The 21798-nt window shown below is 37.7% G+C and overlaps 1 protein-coding gene across 1 annotated transcript in view; it reads left to right on the plus strand.

Annotated features, from left to right (window-relative positions):
- Positions 1-21798, plus strand: part of ADGB (androglobin) — a gene marked incomplete at its 5' end in the record, with an annotated part of 132711 nt that overhangs the window by 55426 nt on the left and 55487 nt on the right. Inside the window, 7 exons of the mRNA XM_081250501.1 lie at positions 5716-5749; positions 6620-6803; positions 8000-8063; positions 11958-12060; positions 14432-14573; positions 15926-16040; positions 18173-18340. Coding sequence (XP_081106627.1) covers positions 5716-5749; positions 6620-6803; positions 8000-8063; positions 11958-12060; positions 14432-14573; positions 15926-16040; positions 18173-18340 — 810 coding nt within the window. The remainder of the gene's footprint in view (positions 1-5715; positions 5750-6619; positions 6804-7999; positions 8064-11957; positions 12061-14431; positions 14574-15925; positions 16041-18172; positions 18341-21798) is intronic.

Genomic DNA, 21798 nt, shown 5'->3' on the forward strand with positions numbered 1-21798 from the left:
TAATAACTGCTGTAACTTCAAGGTAGTGATTAGCATATGTGACATTTCAGATTTTGCAACAACTCTAATATAATGTAAAATATTGTGATTTCTTTCATGGATAAAGTCACAGTTATTGCCAATAACACTGTAGCTACTCACCTGCATTGATAAATTGAAAACTGAAGAAAACTGAATGCTGAACTTCAGTTAAAGATGAAAATAATCTTTCAAGCAACCATGTTCATGGATTCCTGAAATCTAACTATAGGGCCCCGTGGACACTAGCCTAGGAAGCTCTGTTCTAGGATATGAATCTGGGAGTATCACTGATGGGTCATAGGACATTCACCTTTTAACCTTACAATAAAATGCACTGGATGAGAATTTTCTCTGCACCACGTTCTGGCCAACCCATATATTGTCTGATGTTTCAACTTCTGCCAATGTGGTAGGTGGGAAAGGGTTTTAATGCATGATATATTTGCATGTTCAAAAATAAAATTATAAGGCACACATCAAGAATTATTGTTTCCATGTAAGTACTTCTCCCACTTTTACTGCTTTGCCCTCTGTAGGACACTTTCAGGGTGTCTTTATGTAGATATAGAGAAACACACAATATTCTACCTTTTTCTACTCAAAACTTAATGAAATTTTTTTAAGTTTTTACTTAGTAAATACTGGCGATAATGTCACTATGCCTAAAGAGTGTCTTTATTCTTGAAGTCACATACTATTTCATTATGTGAATGAACCATAGTTGATTTCTACCAACCTCTATAAATGGTATAAGATACATTGGAGGGCACAGAATCACAGGCAAGTAAACACATTTTTTAGAATTAGTTGAAAAACAGAGACTAACAGATGAGAAATCTTTCAAGAAGAATAAATAGACTTAAGCACTGTTAAACTTCTTTTCTTAATTTCAAAGTATTGTATGCAATAATTTTAAAGAATCAAAAGTTACCAAAAATATAATCATAAAACAATCAACCTGTATTACCCCTCCTCATTCTTTAGCCTTCCTCCCCAGAGTCAGTCACTTTTATTTAAGTGTTTCTTCTGCTATGTGTCTCCATATTTCTAAGTAGTAGGCTTTATGAAGGCAGAGATCTTGATCTTTATCATATACTGTTTCTCGCTCAGCACCTGCAAAGATGCCTAGCACATGACAGACACTGTTACGTATTTGTTGAATGGCTGAATTCCGTTCTTTCTCCATCTATCAATTTAAACATTATCTCTTGACCTCTTGCTATAGAAGATAAGGATTTAGCACTCCTGTATTCACTTACTATCCCATACCTCCACTTTCCTCTGTCTTCAAGATTTTTGCATTTCACAAGTTTTTGTCCAGTCAGTACTCTAGCTGTGAGGCTGGATACCAGAGCAGAGCCCGTTGAGATTTCTTGAGCTGTTATGTAATGCTTCTCACCTAATAGGGATGAAACTGTCGGGGAAGCTAAGAGTTCTACGAGCCGTAACAGCTGGAGCCCGAACGGTGGAAACGAAGGGCTCTGCATTGTGGCTTGATTGGCAGGATCTCTGACTGAGATGCCCACTGCCCCCTGGGAGTCTCAGTGCCCCTTGTATATTTCCCAGGCCTCTCACAGGTCTGGCTCCTGGCTCGTAACTGGGACTGGCTGCATAACTTGTGGAATGAAAATGCAGGGCCCCTTGTTCAACAATTGTTAAGAATGTCAAGAGAGTGACATCAGAGCATTAAAACAAACACAGGGCCCTTCTGAGCCCAGAGCCCTGAGTGATTACACACTCATGAAGCCGGCCCTGCTCTTGAGCTTGCCTTCAACACACTCTGGCTGATAGACTGCAGGCATTAGCGAGGTGTGCCATTTCAGGCCGAAGCACTTAATGAGTCTGCACGTGGCTTTGCAGCTCTCTGCTTCTCCCACAACCATCAGGAAACTGCGTATCCCAGTGGCAAGGCTACAAGATACAAGTTTCTAGATCCCTACATCACAACTGGGAAAGGAATCCCTTGAAAAGGAGCCCCCCAAAATGGGCTGAATATGAGGGCAAAGTTAACCCTATGTGTTAAGCCATTGAAATCTCAGGATTGGTTTGTTATCTCAGACTAGCCCAGCCTAATATAGTTCATGTTTTTAAATAGCAAAATTACCCTACCTTTGCCCTTAAAATAGATACAAATATTAGGGACAATAGGCCTGTTTTCAGACTTTCCTTAGGAATTAATATTTAGTGCAAGTCAGGCATCAATTATTTACCTGTTTCCTTTTCCACCTTCATCATTACTTCAAGCTGTAATAGAAGGATGGTATTAAATAAAAGTATTCTTCTGCTAAAAAATATTCTAGCTGTGGAAGGATTTTTATTGGAGAGACAAATTTCTTTTCTTACACAACTTTTTGTACAAACCAATTACTTCATTTTTTTTCTATGACACATTAGGATGCCTTCCCAAACACTCTTTTTTAAAAAAAGAAACACCATTGAACAAATACCTTTAAACCCCATTTACCACAAAAATACATCAGATAACTGTACCAATGCCACCCGGTTTCCTGGAGTTATCACCCTCTGGAATCCTTTGGTCTCTTGCTCTTGTTCCAACTGATGGAAACTTGCACCTGTCATCACTGAATTTTCTTTTCTCTCTCCTCTAATGGATTTTCTAATTCTTGGAAACTATGCTCTCCTGCTACTTGATACCCTAATTTAGGTGGTGCACATCTTTTAGTACTCCCTGAGAAAAATTGCGTGGGAAGTGAAAATTATGAGGGGTTTGTATGCCTGCAGATATCTGTATTCCACCCCCTCCCCTGATTTATATTTTGGCGTGTTGTAGAATTCTAGTATGGATGTTCTTTCTTTCAGAATTTTAACTCTGTTCCTTAACTTTTGTCTTTTACCTTCAACCATTGCTCTTAAGAATACAGATAACATTTTGATTCTTGATCTGTTCTGTATGACTCTTTTTTTCCCCTCTGGGAATATTTTAAGACATTCCTTCCATTCTTGGAATAAGAAAAATTTACAATGATTGGCCGCGTAAATGAGTCTGTTTACATGAACTGTGCTAGGTACTCCATGAGCCCGTTCAACCTGGATACTCAAGTTTTTCAGTTCTGGAGAATTTTCTTATACTTTTCCCACAGAATTTCTTTTTCTGAGAGCAGTAATATTGAATACATTCACATTGTTGTGCCACTAACCTCCAGAAATCATTTCATCTTACAAAACTAAATCTTTATACCCATTAAATCATTCTCCATTCCTGCCCCTTTTCAGCCCCTTAAAACCACCATTCTACTTTTTGTCTCTAGGATTCTGATTACTCTAGGTACCTCATATAAGTGAAATCATAACAGTATTTGTATTTTTGTGGCTGGCTTACTTCACTTAGTAAAATGTCCTCACAGTTCATCCATGTTGTACCATGTGTCATAATTTCTTTCCTTTAAGGCTGAATAATATTCCATTGTGCATATACATATACCACCTTTTGTTTATCCATACATCCATCAATGGATACTTGGTGAATAATGCTGCTATGAACATGGGTGTATAAATGTTTATTTGAGATGCTGCCTTCAGTTCTTTTGGGTATATACTCAGATGTGGAATTGTTGGATCATAGGTTAATTCTATTTTTAGCTTTTTCAGGAACCACCATACTGTTTTCCATAGCAACTGCACCATTTTATATTCCCACAGAAAGTGCAAAGAGGTTCCAATTTCTCTACATCCTCACCACATAACAGTAACAATAACACTTGTCATTTTGTGTTTTTTTTTCTCTTTTCTTTAACAGAAGTCATCCCAGTGGCCATGAGGGTGGTACCTCATTGCAATTTTGATCTGTATTCCCCTAAGGATGAGTGATGTGGAGAACGTTTTCCATGTGCTTGTTGGCCATTTGTATATTTTCTTTAAAAAAATGTCTATTCAAGTCCTTTACCCATTTTTAAATTGTGTTTGTTTATTTTATATTGTTTTTGTAGAAGTTCTTCATATATTCTTGATGTTAACCCTTTACTAGACATATAAGTTGCAAATAATTTCTCTCATTCCATAGGTTGCATTTTCACTCTGTTGATTACGTCCTTTGAATGACAGAAGATTATTTATGTAGCCCAATTTATTTTTACTGTTGCGGTCTGTGTTTTTATTGTCATATCTAAGAAACCAATGTCAAATCCAATGTCGTGAAGATTTTCACCTATGTTTTCTTTGAAAAGTTTTTTAGTTTTCGTCTCTGAGTCTTTTGAATCAACTTTACATCCAAACTTTCTATTGAATTTATTTCACTTTCCTATTTTTAGTTTCCAAGAACTGTCTCTTGTTCTTGATTGTATTTTTATAGTTTATTATTTGATAAATGAATATCTTCTTAACTTTCTGATATTACTAACTTAAAAATTTCTCCCTATATTATCATTTCTGATTCCTGTGACTTTCCCTACCCACACCCCTTAGTTTCTTTCTTTTATATGAGACTCTTTCCTTAATTATCTAGCAATTCTTTGTTGTACACATATATTTAAGGAATTTATGAAATTAAAGAGCTGCTGATTAGAAGAAGCTTTATGGCATGGATAGAGCTTGTCAACTGGAAGCTTTAATTTGAGATAATTGGGGGTAAATGAGCTTCATTTGGGGTGGGACTAGCTCCAAATATCAGATTCCCTGAGGATTTTCCCTGGCTCTGTTCAGTGTCTCAGGTTAAGGGTCCTCTAATCTCCCTGCTGGGGTGGAATGTGGTCATAGGATTGTTATATCCTTATCCACCAGAGTTATTAAAGCCGAGCAGCACAGGGTTCCTGAGAGCCTCAAAGTTCAGCATGTGGATGTTCACTTAATTCCTCTCCTCTCTGTGTAGTAAACTTTCTTGCTTCCCACGGTATCTGTGAACCCAGATCTGGAGACTTTTCATTTAATTTCTCTACTTGAAGCAACTTCCAGTGTCCTATTTAGGCAGAAGAAGGATAGATGCTAAACCAGAAGGGATTAGGGAGAAGTGGGGATTTGTCTGTTCCTTATATAGACATTCAACCCATCCCTGTATTTTCAACCTGTATCTCATTCTGTCCTTCCCAGATGCCTGCTACTTGTTTTTGGGGTCCTAAGGCGTGGATGGTCTTGCTTCTCACCAGCATTTAGTACTCAGTTTTGTCTACTCTGTTGTCTTCTCCATACACTTTACATCATCCAAAATATCACCCATCAGTCTGTATAAATTTATACCATTTTATCTTTTATACTTATTTTAATTGTGTCCCAGAGATAACAGAGTCATACATGTGAAGCTTATTTTCCCTGTTAAAAATTTGAGAAAACATCTCTATAATTTGAAATAATCCATAGGTTCCGTACACTAATTATCAATCATAATCTCATTTTACTCAATCTGTATTAATTATAGGTGCCTCATACCAACTAGTATATCTACTCGGGGATATTATTGTTTTTATTTAATTTTTATTATAAGATTCAAATGTTTAATACACTCACATCTTCTGTATTTTAATGTCACAAACTTAAACTCTCAGCCAAATTCACATCTTTTGAATTTTAAGGTTAAAAACAAATTTCGTTTTGCTGTAGGTTTTAGTAAGTATTTGTAGAAATCTATGTCTTCAGTGTTTAAAAGACTGTATTAACTCTTTTAAAAACTGTGATGCTTTAGAGAGCTCTAATGTTTTGTTGAACTTATAAATGGTTTCTTAACATGTTCCTTTCATTTCACAGGGTAATGCTGCTTCACAAGCTATACTCAGAAAAGGTAAATTAATAATCTTCTCATGACTTTTTTCACAGACATCAAAGCACAAAGGGGTCTCTGCTTCTTGACAGCTTTTTGCTCTCCCTCCTCCTGGCTCTCAGCAGCCTCCCTCCAGTGCTTCCTCTGATGTGTTGAGTCTAATCTGCTCTGGGCTAGAAAAATCAGATAATCTCACTTGTTAAATTCAAGCTTAAAGTCAAAATAAAAGACTATCTGATTAAAGTCCCATGAGTAAAGTTCTTGTGTCTTAATGCATGCACGTTATGATCAAAGCACTGAAACCATTGCAAATTCCTCAGATCCTAAATAAAGACTTGACCAAGGCTAAAATCCAAAAAAGTGTTATGTGGCATGTGTGTATATAACATTTTGGTTCAAGAAAAGTGTATGAGAACTTTATGCCATTTCTTGATAAACATAAAATAAGATTACAGAACCACTGACTGCAGGGCTTACAGAAATACATGAATCACAATAGATCTTTCAAGTTTTTGCTTCTCCTTCTGTTGTCTGTGTCAGCCCCTCTTACATGAATATGTCTGTTTACAGCATATTTTAAATATATAAACCAGCTAACTTCTGTTATAACTTTAATCTCTAAAGAATGTGTGCACAAATTTATGAAAATGATTTCAAAATTTCTGGACACTCTGCATGTAAGTTATGAATAAATTCTCCTGAGGGTATGAAAATGGGTCTTTGTATGGACCTCTACAAATTTGAGGCCTGCATGTAAACTATTATCTCAGTAAATATTTTCTCAAAAATAGATTTTGATATGTGAGCTCTCCTCTACAATTTTTCATATCTTAATAAGTTAATATTTAACAATTAGGTATGTTTGACATGGTTGTCTTCTGCTGTACACAGATGAACTACCAGACTATGGATTGAATGATGCAGCCCACCCAGCTGAAGGAATCAGTCTGGAAAGAGATTTGGTCAGCCAGACTACAGCAACACAGGAAAAATCGAAGAAGGAACTTGCAACAGTAAATAATGGTGTTTCTAAAGAAATATGGTTAGATTTTGAAGACTTCTGTGTATGCTTTCAGTAAGTATAAATTTTTGTGTGCATTTAATACAGTGGGTATATAAGCTATTCATTTTTAGCTTTCATTTAAAAGAGTTAAGCCAATATTAGTCTGGTGTTGATATAATATCAAACAAAACTATTAGAAGGATATTTACAATAGCCAGGTCATGGAAGCAACCTAAATGCCCATCAGCAGACAAATGGATAAAGAAGATGTGGTACATATATACAATGGAGTATTACTCAGCCATAAAAAGGAACAAAATTGGGTCATTTGTAGAGATGTGGATGGACCTAGAGACTGTCATACAGAGTGAAGTAAGTCAGAAAGAGAAAAACACATATCATATATTAATGCATATATGTGGAATCTAGAAAAATGGTACAGATGAACTGGTTTGCAAGACAGAAATAGAGACACAGATGTAGAGAACAAACAGATGTACACCAAGGGGGGATAGTGGGGGTGGTGGTGCTGGGGTGAAATGGGAGACTGGGATTGACATATATACACTAATATGTATAAAATAGATAACTAATGAGAAAACATATATTAGAAGGAAATATGGATGAGTTGATTGTCCACATGAAACATGAATAGCCAAACCAGTCTCAGGCCAGTTTCAGCTTATCCTCAAAGACTTACTTGTTTATTAAGATGAAGGCAATTTATCCACTGAAGGAGATCATTTTTGTCCCTTTCAGACAACTAGTTCAATACAGTTATTATTTTTTCTCAGCTTTATTGAGATGCAATTGACAAATTAAATTATAAGTATTTAAAGTGTACATGGTGATGAATTGACACACATATATATTGTGAAAGATCCCCCCCATCAAGTTAACTAACATATCTATCACCTCATATATTTATTTTTTTATTGTGTGTGAGAACATTTACGTTCTATTCTCTTAGCAAATTTTAATTATACAATATAGTGTTATCAATGATACTTGCCATGTTATACATTAGATCTTCAGACCTTATTCATCTTATAACTGAAAGTTTGTGCCCTTTTTACCAACCTCTCCCTATTTTCCCCACCTCCAGCCCCTGGCAGCCACCTTTATCCTTTCTGAGTTGTTATTATTTTTTTAACTTTCATCTGTCTTTACCTGTTTTGCCTATAATTATTTGCTTCTGAGAAACTTAGCATGTAGTACCGTTTTGTTGCATATGATGACAATAATCTGTTATAAATTATGTTTTTCAGGAATATATATATTTTTCATAAGCCAAGTTCATATTGTCTTAACTTTCAAAAATCAGAATTCAAGGTAAATAGATTATGATCTCTTTTCTTTCCCTTCTTAAATTTTTAATGGTATCATGCTAGTGAAAAACACTTTCAAATTTATCAAGCATTTCTAAACTTCTAACATAATTATATTTAAAAATTTAAGGGACTTCTCTGGTGGTCCAGTGGTTAAGACTTTGCTTTCCAATGCAGGGGGTGCGGGTTTGATCCCTGGTTGGGGAGCTAAGATCCCACATGCCTTGTGGCCAAAAAGCAAAACATAAAACAGAAGCAATATTGTAACAAATTCAATAAAGACTTTAAAAAATGGTCCACATCAAAAAAAAAAATCTTAAATAAAAAATATTTAATTCTTAGGGTCTTCTACTAATCTCTGATCTAGACAATAAGCAAAATTCTTCTACCTCATATCCCCAAGTGTGATCCATCTGATTGTGTTGCAGTGGTTCAATGCTGAGCCACATTATTATATAAATTCACATAAAGGAAGTTTTGACTTATGAATAAATGAAGGAAAAGCACAAATAAATTCACTACATTTGATTTCAATTAGTGTTTACTGACTTGCGCACAATTCCTAAAATATAAGCACATTTTCACTAACATTTCTGTTATTTTTGCCCACGTTCTTCCCTCTGCCTGGAGTTCATTCTTCTTCATCCTTATCGCCTTCATCTGGCTAACACCTAGAAGTCCTTCAGAACAGCACGGATGTCCTTGACCCTGTGAGACCTCCTTCCCTGCCTGTAGAGTCTGGGTCAAGTACGCTGACTCCATGCACTCTGTGTGACTGTCCCCACCCAGACACTTCCCTTCCTCCATCCTAACTGCATGGTCACTTCTCTGTGCCCCTCCACCTACCCATCCACTTCCTGTCAGCATCTTAAGGAGGACTCTGTCCTTTTCTTTACTTTTGCAGTACAGGTCCTGGCATGAGGTAGGAGATTAGTTAAAAAAAAATTGTTGAATGAATTAATGAACAAATGTCACATTGAGTGGAATTTTGTGGAAAACTATGAAACATATCCTGGGAAACTAAATTGTGCTGAAACTCGCATGTCGCTTGTATGGAGCCCTGCAAGCCCCCAGTGATACTCCCCCGACATCTCCATGAGCTGTATGCAGAGCTGGGGTGGGGAGTAGGAGGCTTGACTTCTCCCTTTGCACTTGTACTAGATGAAAATGCAGGCAGAGAAAACCGTTTGAGCATCCCTCAAGAGGTGCTCTGTAGCTCGTTGCCTGCTCTGAAAGTAAGAATCAGGCCTGTAGTAGTGACTGGGGTGGGGTTTGCAGGGGTGGCAGGATGGGTGACCAGGTTCTGAAGTCTATCTATAAAAACACCCAGAGGAATGCTTTGATTTTACGAATATTACAAAAAACAAAACAAAACAAACCTGTTAATTGGGAATAGTGGAACCCAGAGTACGGTATGAGAATAATATACAGTTTACAGTTAACTTAGGAATGTTGTCATATTTAAAATATTGGCAATATTTAAATGATAGTCATTTATAGGTGCTGACTCTGTTCCTAGCCCTGACCTAGGTTCTTTATTACATCAACTCCTCATAGCAAACTCAATGAAAGGACAATTGTTATCATCAATTTTCAGGTTAGGAAACTGAGGCAGACCAAGTTTGGGTAAAATGCCCAAGATCACCAAACTAGTAAGTGGCGCAAGCATCACGAGAACTGCGTTTATCCAATGTAAAACCTGCGCCCTTCTCACTAGCACACCTTTGGAGGAAACAGATGAGTGGCTCTGGAGCTAGACTGCCGGGTTTTGAATGTATATTGCATCTGAGGTGGGACCCTGAGCAAGCTATTTAAGTTCTCTTTGCCTCAGTTTTCTTATTTATACAATGGCAGTGAGAGACCAACATCATAGAGTTGAGAAATAAATGAGAGAACATGTGTAAAACACTTAGAAGAATGCCTAATACCTAGTAAGTGAAGATAAATGCTGGCTGTCGTTATTACTAAGAGCAGTTTGCATATGAGTTTTTGTTATACATCACCACCCTAATATATATGTGTATGTGTGTTCGGAAAATGGCCAACTGTTCTTTGTTCCGATCCTATTTTTATGAAGTGATGGTAAAAAGAGAATTTTATTTTCCTTTTTTTTTTTTTTTTTTTTTTTGCTGTACGCGGGCCTCTCACTGTTGTGGCCTCTCCCGTTGCGGAGCACAGGCTCCAGACATGCAGGCTCAGCGGCCATGGCCCACGGTCCCAGCCGCTCCGCGGCATATGGGATCTTCCTGGACTGGGGCACGAACCCGTGTCCCCTGCATCGCCAGGCAGACTCTCAACCACTGCGCCACCAGGGAAGCCCGACTTTTATTTTCCTTTTAAAGTCCCAGCTTAGCAAAATAAAATGACGGCATCCATTATGAGTTCCTTCATTCCCCTGAATTTTTTTTAACCTCAATGGTCTGAGAAAATGATGACTTTTTCTTAGAGGATGTTTTTGGTACCCAAACTTAATGGCCTTTAATATGGATTGTTCGTGGTCTGAGGCCCGACAGTCCTGATTTTTGTGGCCACAGGCACTGCCAGCTGAGCTGGAGACACAGAGCCTGAGGCCTGTCTGCTGCACATCCCTTATCTGTCCCCTGGGAGATGTCATGGGGGTTGGCAAGGGGCTCACAAAGGTGTCTGGTCCCTGCACCAGAGCAGAGCCCCTGAATGTGGCCTCAGGTGCCATCTCACCCTCAAAATCTCAGGCTCTTTAAAATGACAACAAATGATCTCTAGGCAGAATCTCCTCCTCAGCCACACAGGCTGTGCTGGCAAATGCAGGGCTCTTCACAGTTTTAGATAGTGTTTGAAACAACTGCCTCTATCACCAACATGTGGCAGCCAAAAGAAAACAAGTGAAATAAAGTGTCTAATGCTAACTATTGGAAGACATTGAGCGAAGCGATCATTTTAAATAGTTACATTGTACAAAGCATTTATAGAAATCTTGTTATATTTGATTAATAAGGTTTTCTTTTTTCACAGTATTGGTGGAGATTTTTCTTTTGTATTGCAGCTTGTGATTTAAATATTGTTGTTCAATAGTATAGAAAGCTTTTAAAGTATAATGACAAATTAACACATTTACCATATACCATCACTCAAAATTATGCTGAACACTGGGAAACTGAAATGCAATAATAGCCCAATACTTGTGAAGACCAGTATTGGAGTCAGGTAGACAGATAGACCTACTTTTGAATCTCAGCTTTTCTACTGGAAAGTGCTGTGACGTTTGGCAATTTACTTACCCTCTCTGTGTTTCAGCTTCTCCATCCATAATTATGGATATTAACGGTACCCACATAAGATGGATTAAAAGCATATTCATGTAACCTTTATGTGGCTGTCCACTAAAGGACATTCCAGTTGTTCTCAGTACTTTCTTACATGCCCAAAACAAAAATCCAGTTTGGTTCCTTAGCGTACAATGGTATATTTCTGAAGGTCTTGTAGAAAGAAGGAATAGAGGGTTTATATCAAAAACCACCAAGTAACATACATTTCCATTCTCTGCCCGTTACCCCATGGACTGTTTGCTTATTAAGGACCTGTCCTCTGAGTACTGCTCAGCTCTGGGCTCAATCTCTTCGTCTATTTGTCATTTCTGGAATAAGCATATCCCTTTTCTTTACTCATGGGGAAGAGCTTTGGCTCTCTCGGATATGGTGGCCAGTCTCACACAGGCCCTGCAGACCCAGCTTCCGTGGACTGCTGCCAACATTCATCGGTGTGATTTTCTTCCTATCATTAAACCTGTAAAGTACTTATCGTGGTGTCTAGAACACAGTAAATCCTCTATAAATGTTAGATATTGTACTTTTAATAGAAGTGGAAAATACAGCATTAATAGGCTGATATGAAATACAATGATTGGTCTGATTTCTTGCAGTTCTCAGATGAACGTGTGTCCTACTATCTATTTGTGGACAGTCTAAAGCCCATTGAACTACTGATTTGCTTTTCTGCATTGGTACGCTGGGGAGAATCTGGAGGTAAGAAGGCTATGAGAAAATTACTGTCTGAGATCCCAACTCACTTTCTGTTCAGGGAAAATGTATAATGTGTGAAGGAACTTATTCCCTCTCCAGACCTCCTAAGATCTTCCTACTCCTCTGACATCAAAGATTATACTCACTTTTGCCACATGTCCCTCTCCGTGTTGTGGTCTTCTGGTCACCTCTTGAGCACACCTGGTCCCTCTGGTTTTCTTTCCACCTATACAAGTCATCATTCTTTTTTTTTTTTTAAGATTTTTTGATATGGACCATTTTTAAAGTCTTTATTGAATTTGTTACAATATTGCTTCTGTTTCATGTTTTGAGTTTTTGGCTGCAAGCCATGTGGGATCTGAGCTCCCCGACCAGGGGTGAAACCTGTATCCCCTGCACTGGAAGGTGAAGTCTTAACCACTGGACTTCCAGGGAAGTCCCCCATGTTATCATTCTTGATTCTTTCAAAATCTATTGAAAATCATGAACTCTTTCTTCTTTGATTTGACAATTCCAAAGATCTTTTCCTTCATCCCACCTTGGCCCCCTAATTTCATGTTTATATTTTAGACGTTATTGTACCAGTAACAGTATTATCCTAATCAAATTTCAAGTTCTCCAGTTCGCTCTCTCTAGAACTCCCACCCCTACAGGTCTTGGACTGAACTGGGACCTCCATCCATCAACCTTACCACTTCTTTTATGTCCACTCTCCCCACATCTTTATTTCTCTTATTCCCCATGTAGTTTCCATGGTCCATGATTGTATTTATATCCTCACATGTGCCCTCAACACAAGTGCTCTTCTTACCCTCTCATCTTAACACTCCTGGCACAATCCTAATATTGGTTGAAGGTATCTCTGTGCCTAACCTGGGGTTTCATCAGAACAGCTGAGTGTAACTGGATAAAAAAAAAATCCTACTACCTAGCCCCACTTTAAATTGAGGACCACAAATCTCAAAGCAAAGCCCCTAAGCACTGCCAACATTTCCTGAGTTCATTCATTCTCCCAGCTCTCATTCTCATGAGTGACTATTTCAAACCTTCAAATCTCTCTCTCTCTCTCTCTCTCTCTGCCTTCAAATCTCCAACTCCCACTCTCATCCTTCCTCGTTTTCAGCTGATGACCTTGATGCTGTCTTCACTGAAGAGATAGAAGAAATTGGAAATGACCCACTCATCTTCTCATAATGAACTCTCCCAAGCTCTTGTCACCTTTCCCTCCTGTTCTAACAGATGCCTGTTCCTTCTCTAAGTCCAGCTTCTTGCACACACATGCATATATGCACAGAACAGCATTCTTTGTTTGGCTTATTTTACTAAAGCATTTATATTTAACTCAAATTAACAGCACCTGATACTGTACAGGTATAAATATTTGCTGAATGCTTAATATTGAATTTTTTGCCCACTCTGAGGGCACAGACTATGATTTTCCATCAGTATGTACCCAATGTTTTGAATGGTGTCAGATGTGCAGCAAGTGGACAATAAATATTTGTTGAATAAACTTTCCAGACTTCAGTGGTGTGAGCTTAGTATGTCTACTTAACTAATAGCTCCTAAGCCACACCATGTCCTAGAACATTGAAACTCTAAATGCGTAGAGGTATTTCAGGTCATGTGGTGGCCTTGTATCCTTAGTTTGAGTGTTATCTGGAAACAGGGTAAGAAGTCTTTTGCTCTCAGTACTGATGAGGAATAATCATTATTTTCTATCAATTTCAAGATAAAAAATTATTAATTAAAGTTTAATTAGATAAAATTTTAAATTATAAAAATTAAATAAAATTTTTAATTAATTTACTTAAAATTTAAATTTTGGTAATTATTTTTCTACACAGTCAAAGCTAAGGATCAAAGGTCAAAACTTAAATAAACAGTGGCATCTTTTGCCCTTGCTTTGCCACTATCTTAGGAAAATCTCTCATTTTCCCAGATGCGGTATTTTTCCTCCTTTAAAATTGTATCTAGAGGGATATGGTTATTACTGCCCTACATAAGAAAAGCAGTGGTATACTACAGTGAAATACCCCTATCTGTCCTCTTTTTCCTAACTTTTTCATTCTTGGTTTTTTCAGCTGAGGGGATGGCTATGAGGAGAAAAGTAGGTTAGGGAGGGAAGAAGGTCTTGATTCCTCTTGAGTATTATTTCCAGTAATTATTTACTCAGGGTAGTTTCTAATGTTTTATGAACATCTTCAGAATAGGTCTAATTCTTGGTTGTTGTTGTTAATATTATTGTTATTATCATATTATTAATGTCATTATTGGTAAAAAGCAATACCAGTGAAAGCCAACTGTACTCTCACAATCAAATTTCTGTATATATATATATATATTTTTTTTTTTCTTTTAAATTTTCCTAAAGCTTTAACAAAGAACAGCCCTCCCATACAGCCTGGACTACTTACAGTTGAGACAGTTTCTTGGAAATCTCTGAGGCCAGGAGATCTTGTTGTGACAATTCACACGTATGCTACCAAGGCTACAGTGGTTCGCCTGCCTGTTGGGTATGGAGTGACTTCATTTTTCCCATACTAAGAATTATTTGAAGACTTGTAAACTTTTGACTACTAAATAATGAAACAATATGGAATCTAATTTGTTGTTTCCTGAAGCAATTTCATAAAGCAGAAGTCTATCATCATGATTCTTGTTCATGTTCACAGAAAAATAATTCTGTGAACAAATAAAGTGAAGAAATGCTGTACCTTTTGCAAGATTTATAATTGTTAAAGAATCTGGTTGTTTCTTTAGTAAAGCATACAGTTTAAACTTGTTTAACTCAGCATTTCCTAAAATTAATTTATTAAAATGATCTTTTTTGTTTTATTGTAAAACTTATTAAATTCCTTAATAAGAACCATGATTTTATTTAAAAAGAGGTTGAGAAATAGCATTTTCCCCTACAAATCTGTAGTTTTACCTGTAGTTTGTTTTTAATTTTATCTGTAGTTCTATTTTGAATTAAGATAAAATTGGTTAAGCACATCACATTTTTCATTTTAAAGAAAATATGTATAATTGAAAATTTTTCATGATTTTGATAAATAAAATTCAAAATATTACCTCATATTTCAGATGAAATAAATATTTTTGCTGAATTTCCCAATATCAATCATGATAATTCTATGTGATCAATGAAAAACTATGGCTCTTGTACAAAAGCAAAGCCCAAGCAACAAAATGAAGTGCTAAAATAATCTATGGCAAGCATCCAATATTTCTAGAAAAATAATAAATTTTAAAACTTCTATATTTTCACATCTTCCCTAAAAACTCTGGTATGGAGAGATTCTCCCAGAAATCATTATTCTGTCTGAGTGCTCATCCATTAAGACAACCAAGGATGGGGAACTGATAAAGAATCTAGGATTTTTATCTGCTTTTTCCCCCACAGGACCTAAGCTATAGACAGGTGGGTTTTGGACATGCTCTCAGTATTCTCCCTGATGCCACAACCTGGTAGGAGAGACACAATTAACACACATGAAATTATGCATTTGTGAGAAACTGGCTATGAAATCTACAGAGCACTAGGCCAACATGAATTATTACTGTTGTTAGGGGGAAAATCAAGACGAGTGTTTCGCAACGTGTCCGCAGCTTATGGGAGATGTCTCCAACATGTGCAAGTTTGTCATTTACTGTAATCGTTTTTTGTCCAGCATAATCAGTGAAATATAGATTCCATGATCTTGGAGGGTTCTTTCAGAGTGAAAAATTCATCAGTCTTTACCTCATCTGTGTTACAAAATTCAGCCCTTAGTAACGTTTGACTTAATTTGAGCACAAAGTATCATCAAGAAGCTAACAGAGGCAAGGACTACAACAAAGGAAACCCTCGGTCCTCTCTCTTTAGGAGACACATGCTGCTCTTCACCGCATACTCCCCCGTGGGGCACTCCATACACATCTGCAGCATGGTGACCTTTGTCGTCGGGGATGAAGATGTTGTGCTACCCAACTTTGAACCGGTAAATCTTTGAGCAACTGTGATTTTTTTGTGCCTTATTTTCAAAGATTTTGAACTAAATCATATTGCTATTTTGTTTTCAACTTACTGATTTTTTACTTTTTTTTTACATCTTTATTGGAGTATAATTGCTTTACAATGGTGTGTTAGTTTCTGCTTTATAACAAAGTGAATCAGTTATACATATACATATGTCCCCATATCTCTTCCCTCTTGCATCTCCCTCCCTCCCACCCTCCCTAACTCACCCATCTAGGTGGTCACAAAGCACTGAGTTGATCTCCCTGTGCTATGTGGCTGCTTCCCACTAGCTATATCACACCTTCTTTATCCATTCATCTGTTGATGGACACTTAGGTTGCTTCCATGTCTTGGCTATGGTAAATAGTGCTGCTATGAACCTTGGGGTGCATGTATCAAACTTAAATGCTTTTGCACAGCAAAGGAAACCATCAACAAAATGAAAAGACAACCTATGGAATGGGAGATAATATCTGCAAATGATGCAACTGCCAAGGGGTTAATTTCCAAAATATACAATCAGCTCATACAACTCAATGTCAAAAAAACAAACAACCCAATCAAAAAATGGGCAGAAGACCTAAATAGACATTTCTCCAAAGAAGACATACAGATGGCCAACAGGCACATAAAAAGATGCTCAACACTGCTAATTATTAGAGAAATGGAAGGCAAAACCACAATGAGGTATCACCTCACCCCAGTCAGAATGGCCATCATCAAAAAGCTTACAAATAATAAATGCTGGAGAGGGTGTGGAGAAAAGGGAACCCTCTTACACTGTTGGTGGGAACGTAAATTGGTGCAGCCACTATGGAGAACAGTACAGAGGTTCCATAAAAAACTAAAAGTAGAGCTACCATATGATCCAGCAATCCCACTTCTGGATATATATCCTGGACATTTATTCAAAAAGGCATGAAAAGACACGTGCACCCCAATGTTCATAGCAACACCATTTACAATAGCCAAGACATGGAAGCAGTTTGTTTCTTTCTTTAGGTGATTTAACTCCTTAGGTGTTTAGTTATTTTAGTCTGTGAACGCATATTTCCCTGGCGTTACCAACTCCTCCATCTTATAAAAATTACTGGGGCTTACATCCAGTCCCCAGTATTCTTCAGTTCTAATGAAGAAGCAAAAGGGGATATAGACTGGTCCAAGAACAGAGAGACTCAAGATCCTCAGAGCCATACACGATCATTCCCAAGACTGCCATTTAACCATACAAGTTTTCTGGTCATGGTTTTATCTCAGGTAGAAACACCATTAAGAAGAGACTTTCCCTAGGCTTCGGGAAGGTTGGGAGAAGGTCAGCAAGAAGTAAATGTGTTAAGGTGGCAAGTCAGTTTCATCTGTTTTCAACAGTTTCTCACCCCATTTTCATGCCATTCCTGCTGGGCCATTCCTCAAAATTTCTGCAGGGAACCGTGAAGCAATGACTGCACCATGGTGCCCCTAGGAAAGAGGCAAAAACAGACTTTACACAGTTTTCCTCCTACTTGACTCTCGTCATGCTTCCTCCAAGCACCCTTTCTCTGAGTAAGTTCTCCACCAGCCACCAACTACCCACCACACACGAGTCAAGATAATCTGCAAACACCTCAGTGTTTTCTCCATTTTCAAAAATAAGTTCCTTCCTGACATCCCTATCTCCTTCTTATTTTTATCGCTTCTTCAGAGTTTATAGCAGAAGGGAGCCAGCAGCCTAGGCTAGTTTACCCTCTTGTCTTTTTTATTTTATTGCTCTCTCCCTGAACACTTCTCTGCCCTTCAGTCGTCAGACTCCACACAGCTGTCAGACTAATTCCTAGACACTCTTCAGAACAAAGGCTTGATATTCATACTGTGGAGAAATTTCCCCTGGCCCCCAAAGTGAGGTAGGTGTTGTTTCCATGCGTTCCTACTAGAGCAGGAATCATGTTCCTTGTTTTATATCCCTCAGACCATAGCACCTAGCAAAATGCTTTGATCAAGTAAGTCCTCCATAAATAACTACTGAATCAGTCATATAACAGATGTTTAATATATTAACAGAAATTAAATTGTTGTAAACCTAGTTACACCTAAATAAACAAAAGGGAGGCTGACCGCTATGCTTTGTCTTCACAGGAGAGCTACCGATTTACAGAGCGGGCTTTAACAATTTTGAAAGCTGTTGGACATGGGATTGCTAATTTCGAAGATAAGGCTAAACTTTCTGCAGCCCTGAAGGATCTACAAACAGCTCACTACCCTATTCCCCTCCAGGATAAAAAACTAACTGCACAGCACTTCCGGGTAAGCGTGTTCAGGCTGTAATGTTCCTAGAAGAGTATGTTCTGTTTGTAATAATGTTTCTCATATTCGATGACCCCCAAAATCAGCCGAGAAAATGTTCTGGATGAAGACAGTTTATTTGGGAAGTGACGTCAGCAAGCAGAAATTAGAGAGTAGGAAGAATGAAATGAGAAAGAGGAGAATATTCATTAAAGGATGTGGTAGTTATTGCTGTGGGCTACTGGGGCTCAATGCTCCAGGGAATCCTGATAAACTTTGTAGGACATTCCTTAGAAAGGTCCCCCTAGAGGATGAGGCGATTGTAACATTTATACACTGATAGATGGGTGCTCTCAGGGGTATTTATTTCCTCACACTTTCTTGGGTTGAGCAGCATCCTGGCTTTACTGAAAGCCTTGAGGGAGTGAAGCAAAATGACTTTGTGGTACCCCCTGTACAATACTGACATTTTGAACCAGATGATTTTTGCTGTGGTCCTGACCTGTCAGTGGCAGCATGGCTTACCCGCACCCTCTAAATACCAGTTGTGACAACTAAAAATTATTTCAGACATTGTCAAGTGTCCCCTAGGGGGCAGTGTTGCTAGAGTTGGAAATTAAAATACAGGACACCCCGTTAAAATTTGTTTTACTAAAGACTTAATTTTTAGAGTAGTTTCAGGTTCATTGCAAAATTGGGCAGAAGGTATGGAGATTTCCCATTTATCCCCTGACGCCACATGTGCCTTCCCCATTATTTATCAACACCCCCCATGAGTGGTACATTTGTTACAATCGATGAACCTACATTGATACATCAATCACTCAAAGTCCACAGTTTACACTAGAGTTTACTCTTGGTGTACATTCTATGGGGCTGGACAAATGTATAATAACATGCATCCATCATTGAAATATCATATATAATAGTTTCACTGCCCTAAATATCCTGTGTGTTCTGCCTAGTCATCTCTCCCCTCCCCCAAGCCCTGGCAGCCACTGATCTTTTTATTGTCTCCATAGTTTTGCCTTTTCCAGAATGTCATAAAGTATGTAGTCTTTCCAAATTAGCTTCTTTGACTTAGAAATACACATTTAAGTTCCTTCCATGTCTTTTCATGACTGCGTAGGTCACTTCATTTTCATGCTGAATAATATTCCATTGTCTGGATGAACCATGGTTTATTTACTTATTCACTTACTGAAAGACGTCTTAGTTGCTTCCAAGTTTTGGCAATTATGAATGAAGTGGCTATAAACATCTGTGTGCAAGTTTTTGTGAAGGCATATGTTTTCAGATCATTTGGGTAAATACAAAGGAGTGTAATTGCTGGATCATGTGATAAGAGTATGTTTAGTTTTATAAAAATTATCAAACTGTCTTCGAAAGTGGCTGTACCATTTTTCATTCCCACCAAAATGAATGAGAATTTCTGTTGCTCTATATCCTAGTCAGGATTTGATGTTGTCATTGTTCCAGATTTCGGCCTTTGTAATAGGTGTGTAGTGGTATCTCATTTTAATTTGCATTTCCCTGATGACATACGATATGGAACATCTTTTGATATGCTTATTTGTCATCTGTATATCTTCTTTGGTGAGGTGTCTGTTAAAGTCTTTGGCCCGTTTTTAATCAGGTTGTTTGTTTTCTTATCTTGAGTTTTAAGTATTCCTTTGAAAATATTTTCTACCAGTCTATGACTTGTTTTCTCATTCTCTTGACATTTTCCTTACAGAGCAGAAGTTTTTAATTTTAGTGAAATCGGCTCATCAATTCTTTCTCTCATGGGTCATGGCTTTAGTGTTATATCCATAAAGCCATTGCCATACACTGGTCATCTAGATTTTCTCGTATGTTATCTTCTAGGAGTTTTATACTTTTGCATTTTGCATTTCAGTCTACTGTCTGTTTTGAGTTAATGTTTGTGAAGGGTGCAAGGTCTCTCTGTCTAGAGTCATTTCACCCAATTAAATTTTAATTTCATATAAACAAACAGTATGTGCAACATATAGCACATACTTATGTTAAAAATTACACTAAAAATTTATTTTCCCTGTTATTCCATTTTAACTGGGTATGAGGTATTGTTGGGGACAGACAATTAAAGACAGAATGTCCTTCAAACCAGGAAAACTTCCACAAAGGTAGAAGAAATAGAAGATTGTTGAATAAGCGTTAAACCAGAATGTGATACCCGTCAAGGGCAATCTGCTAAAGAGATAGCAAAGAACCAAAGAAACCTCACCCTTTTGTATAGCCCAGCAGATATTGCCCATTACCTACATGTTCTCAAGATAAGTGATAATTAGTCCCTTAAGTAAAGGGATTTGATAGCACCATTTGTTACACATAGTGAATCCTAAATTCACCTGCTATTTGGAGTGACCATTTGCATTACTTAACTGGGTTTATCCAAAAGAAACATAAACTTCTCAAGCCTTTATGGCAGGAGGTATTTTTCCAAGTTGGTGGGAGGCTCCCACCAAGGTTAGGTTCCTCCCCTTCCACAGAAACTGGGGGATTGGGATGCTATCTTCCTTGATGATTACATTTCAAATAGATGACTTCCAGGTCCTTGAGAAAGATATTCCTGGATCTTAAAGCTGCCAAGATACCTATTTAGCCTTTAAAAATATTTACATATATTTCAAAGAAGAAGAGAGAGAGAGAACTTACAATTATAAGTTTTCTAAAGTGAATGTTCTAAGAAAAGGGAGGGGAAGAGTCTCTTCCCTTGTTTTTCATAAGGAGAATTGTCTTGTTTTGTTTAAACTGGTATTTGCGCTTACAGTTTCTTGTATCTTATCTGTCAACCTACCTGGGACACAAATCACTCCCAGTTGAAAACCACTCACCTCGGGCATGAGCAACCTCCAAAAATCTGCCATGACTTACCTCTTTAACTAGTCTGATTGGTCCTGAAGTTAATTCTGTCCATCCAGTCCTCAAGGTGGTGGCGCTAGATGGTTCTTGGTGGTGGTCATAAGCTCTAAAAATAAATAAATAATCCAATTATCATATAACAAGAAAGCTGTAGTATCCACTGCTACAGCTGGCCCTAAGGCCATAATTGGTAGTCAACATCTCTCCTCTACCACCTATTCTAGATTTCCCTTTCTTCCAAATGCTCTAGTTGCTTGCCTGGTTGGTGCCCCAGACCTTCAATCTTGATGGGTACAGACCTTGATTGCCTTACTCTTATCAGGCTGAGATTGTTGTAATTAAGCATTCACTGTGGAAGCACCAAGAGGTGTCCCAGCAAATGCAGACATAATTCTTCTTGTCTCCACTATGTAGCAGCAACCTAGTTCCTCATGACAATCAGGATGAATTCTCCCACCACTCCATTATATTAGTTTCTTTTTTTTCCTGCTTGTCCACCAGGATGAGGATCTCAAAGCAACTAGGAATATATCAGAATTTAGGTTTATTGTAAATCATACTGTGTTCCCTGGTGAAAATATTTCCTGCTATCCACC

This window comes from Mesoplodon bidens (assembly GCF_964165515.1).
Source record: "Mesoplodon bidens genome assembly, chromosome: 12".
NCBI lineage: Eukaryota > Metazoa > Chordata > Mammalia > Artiodactyla > Ziphiidae > Mesoplodon > Mesoplodon bidens.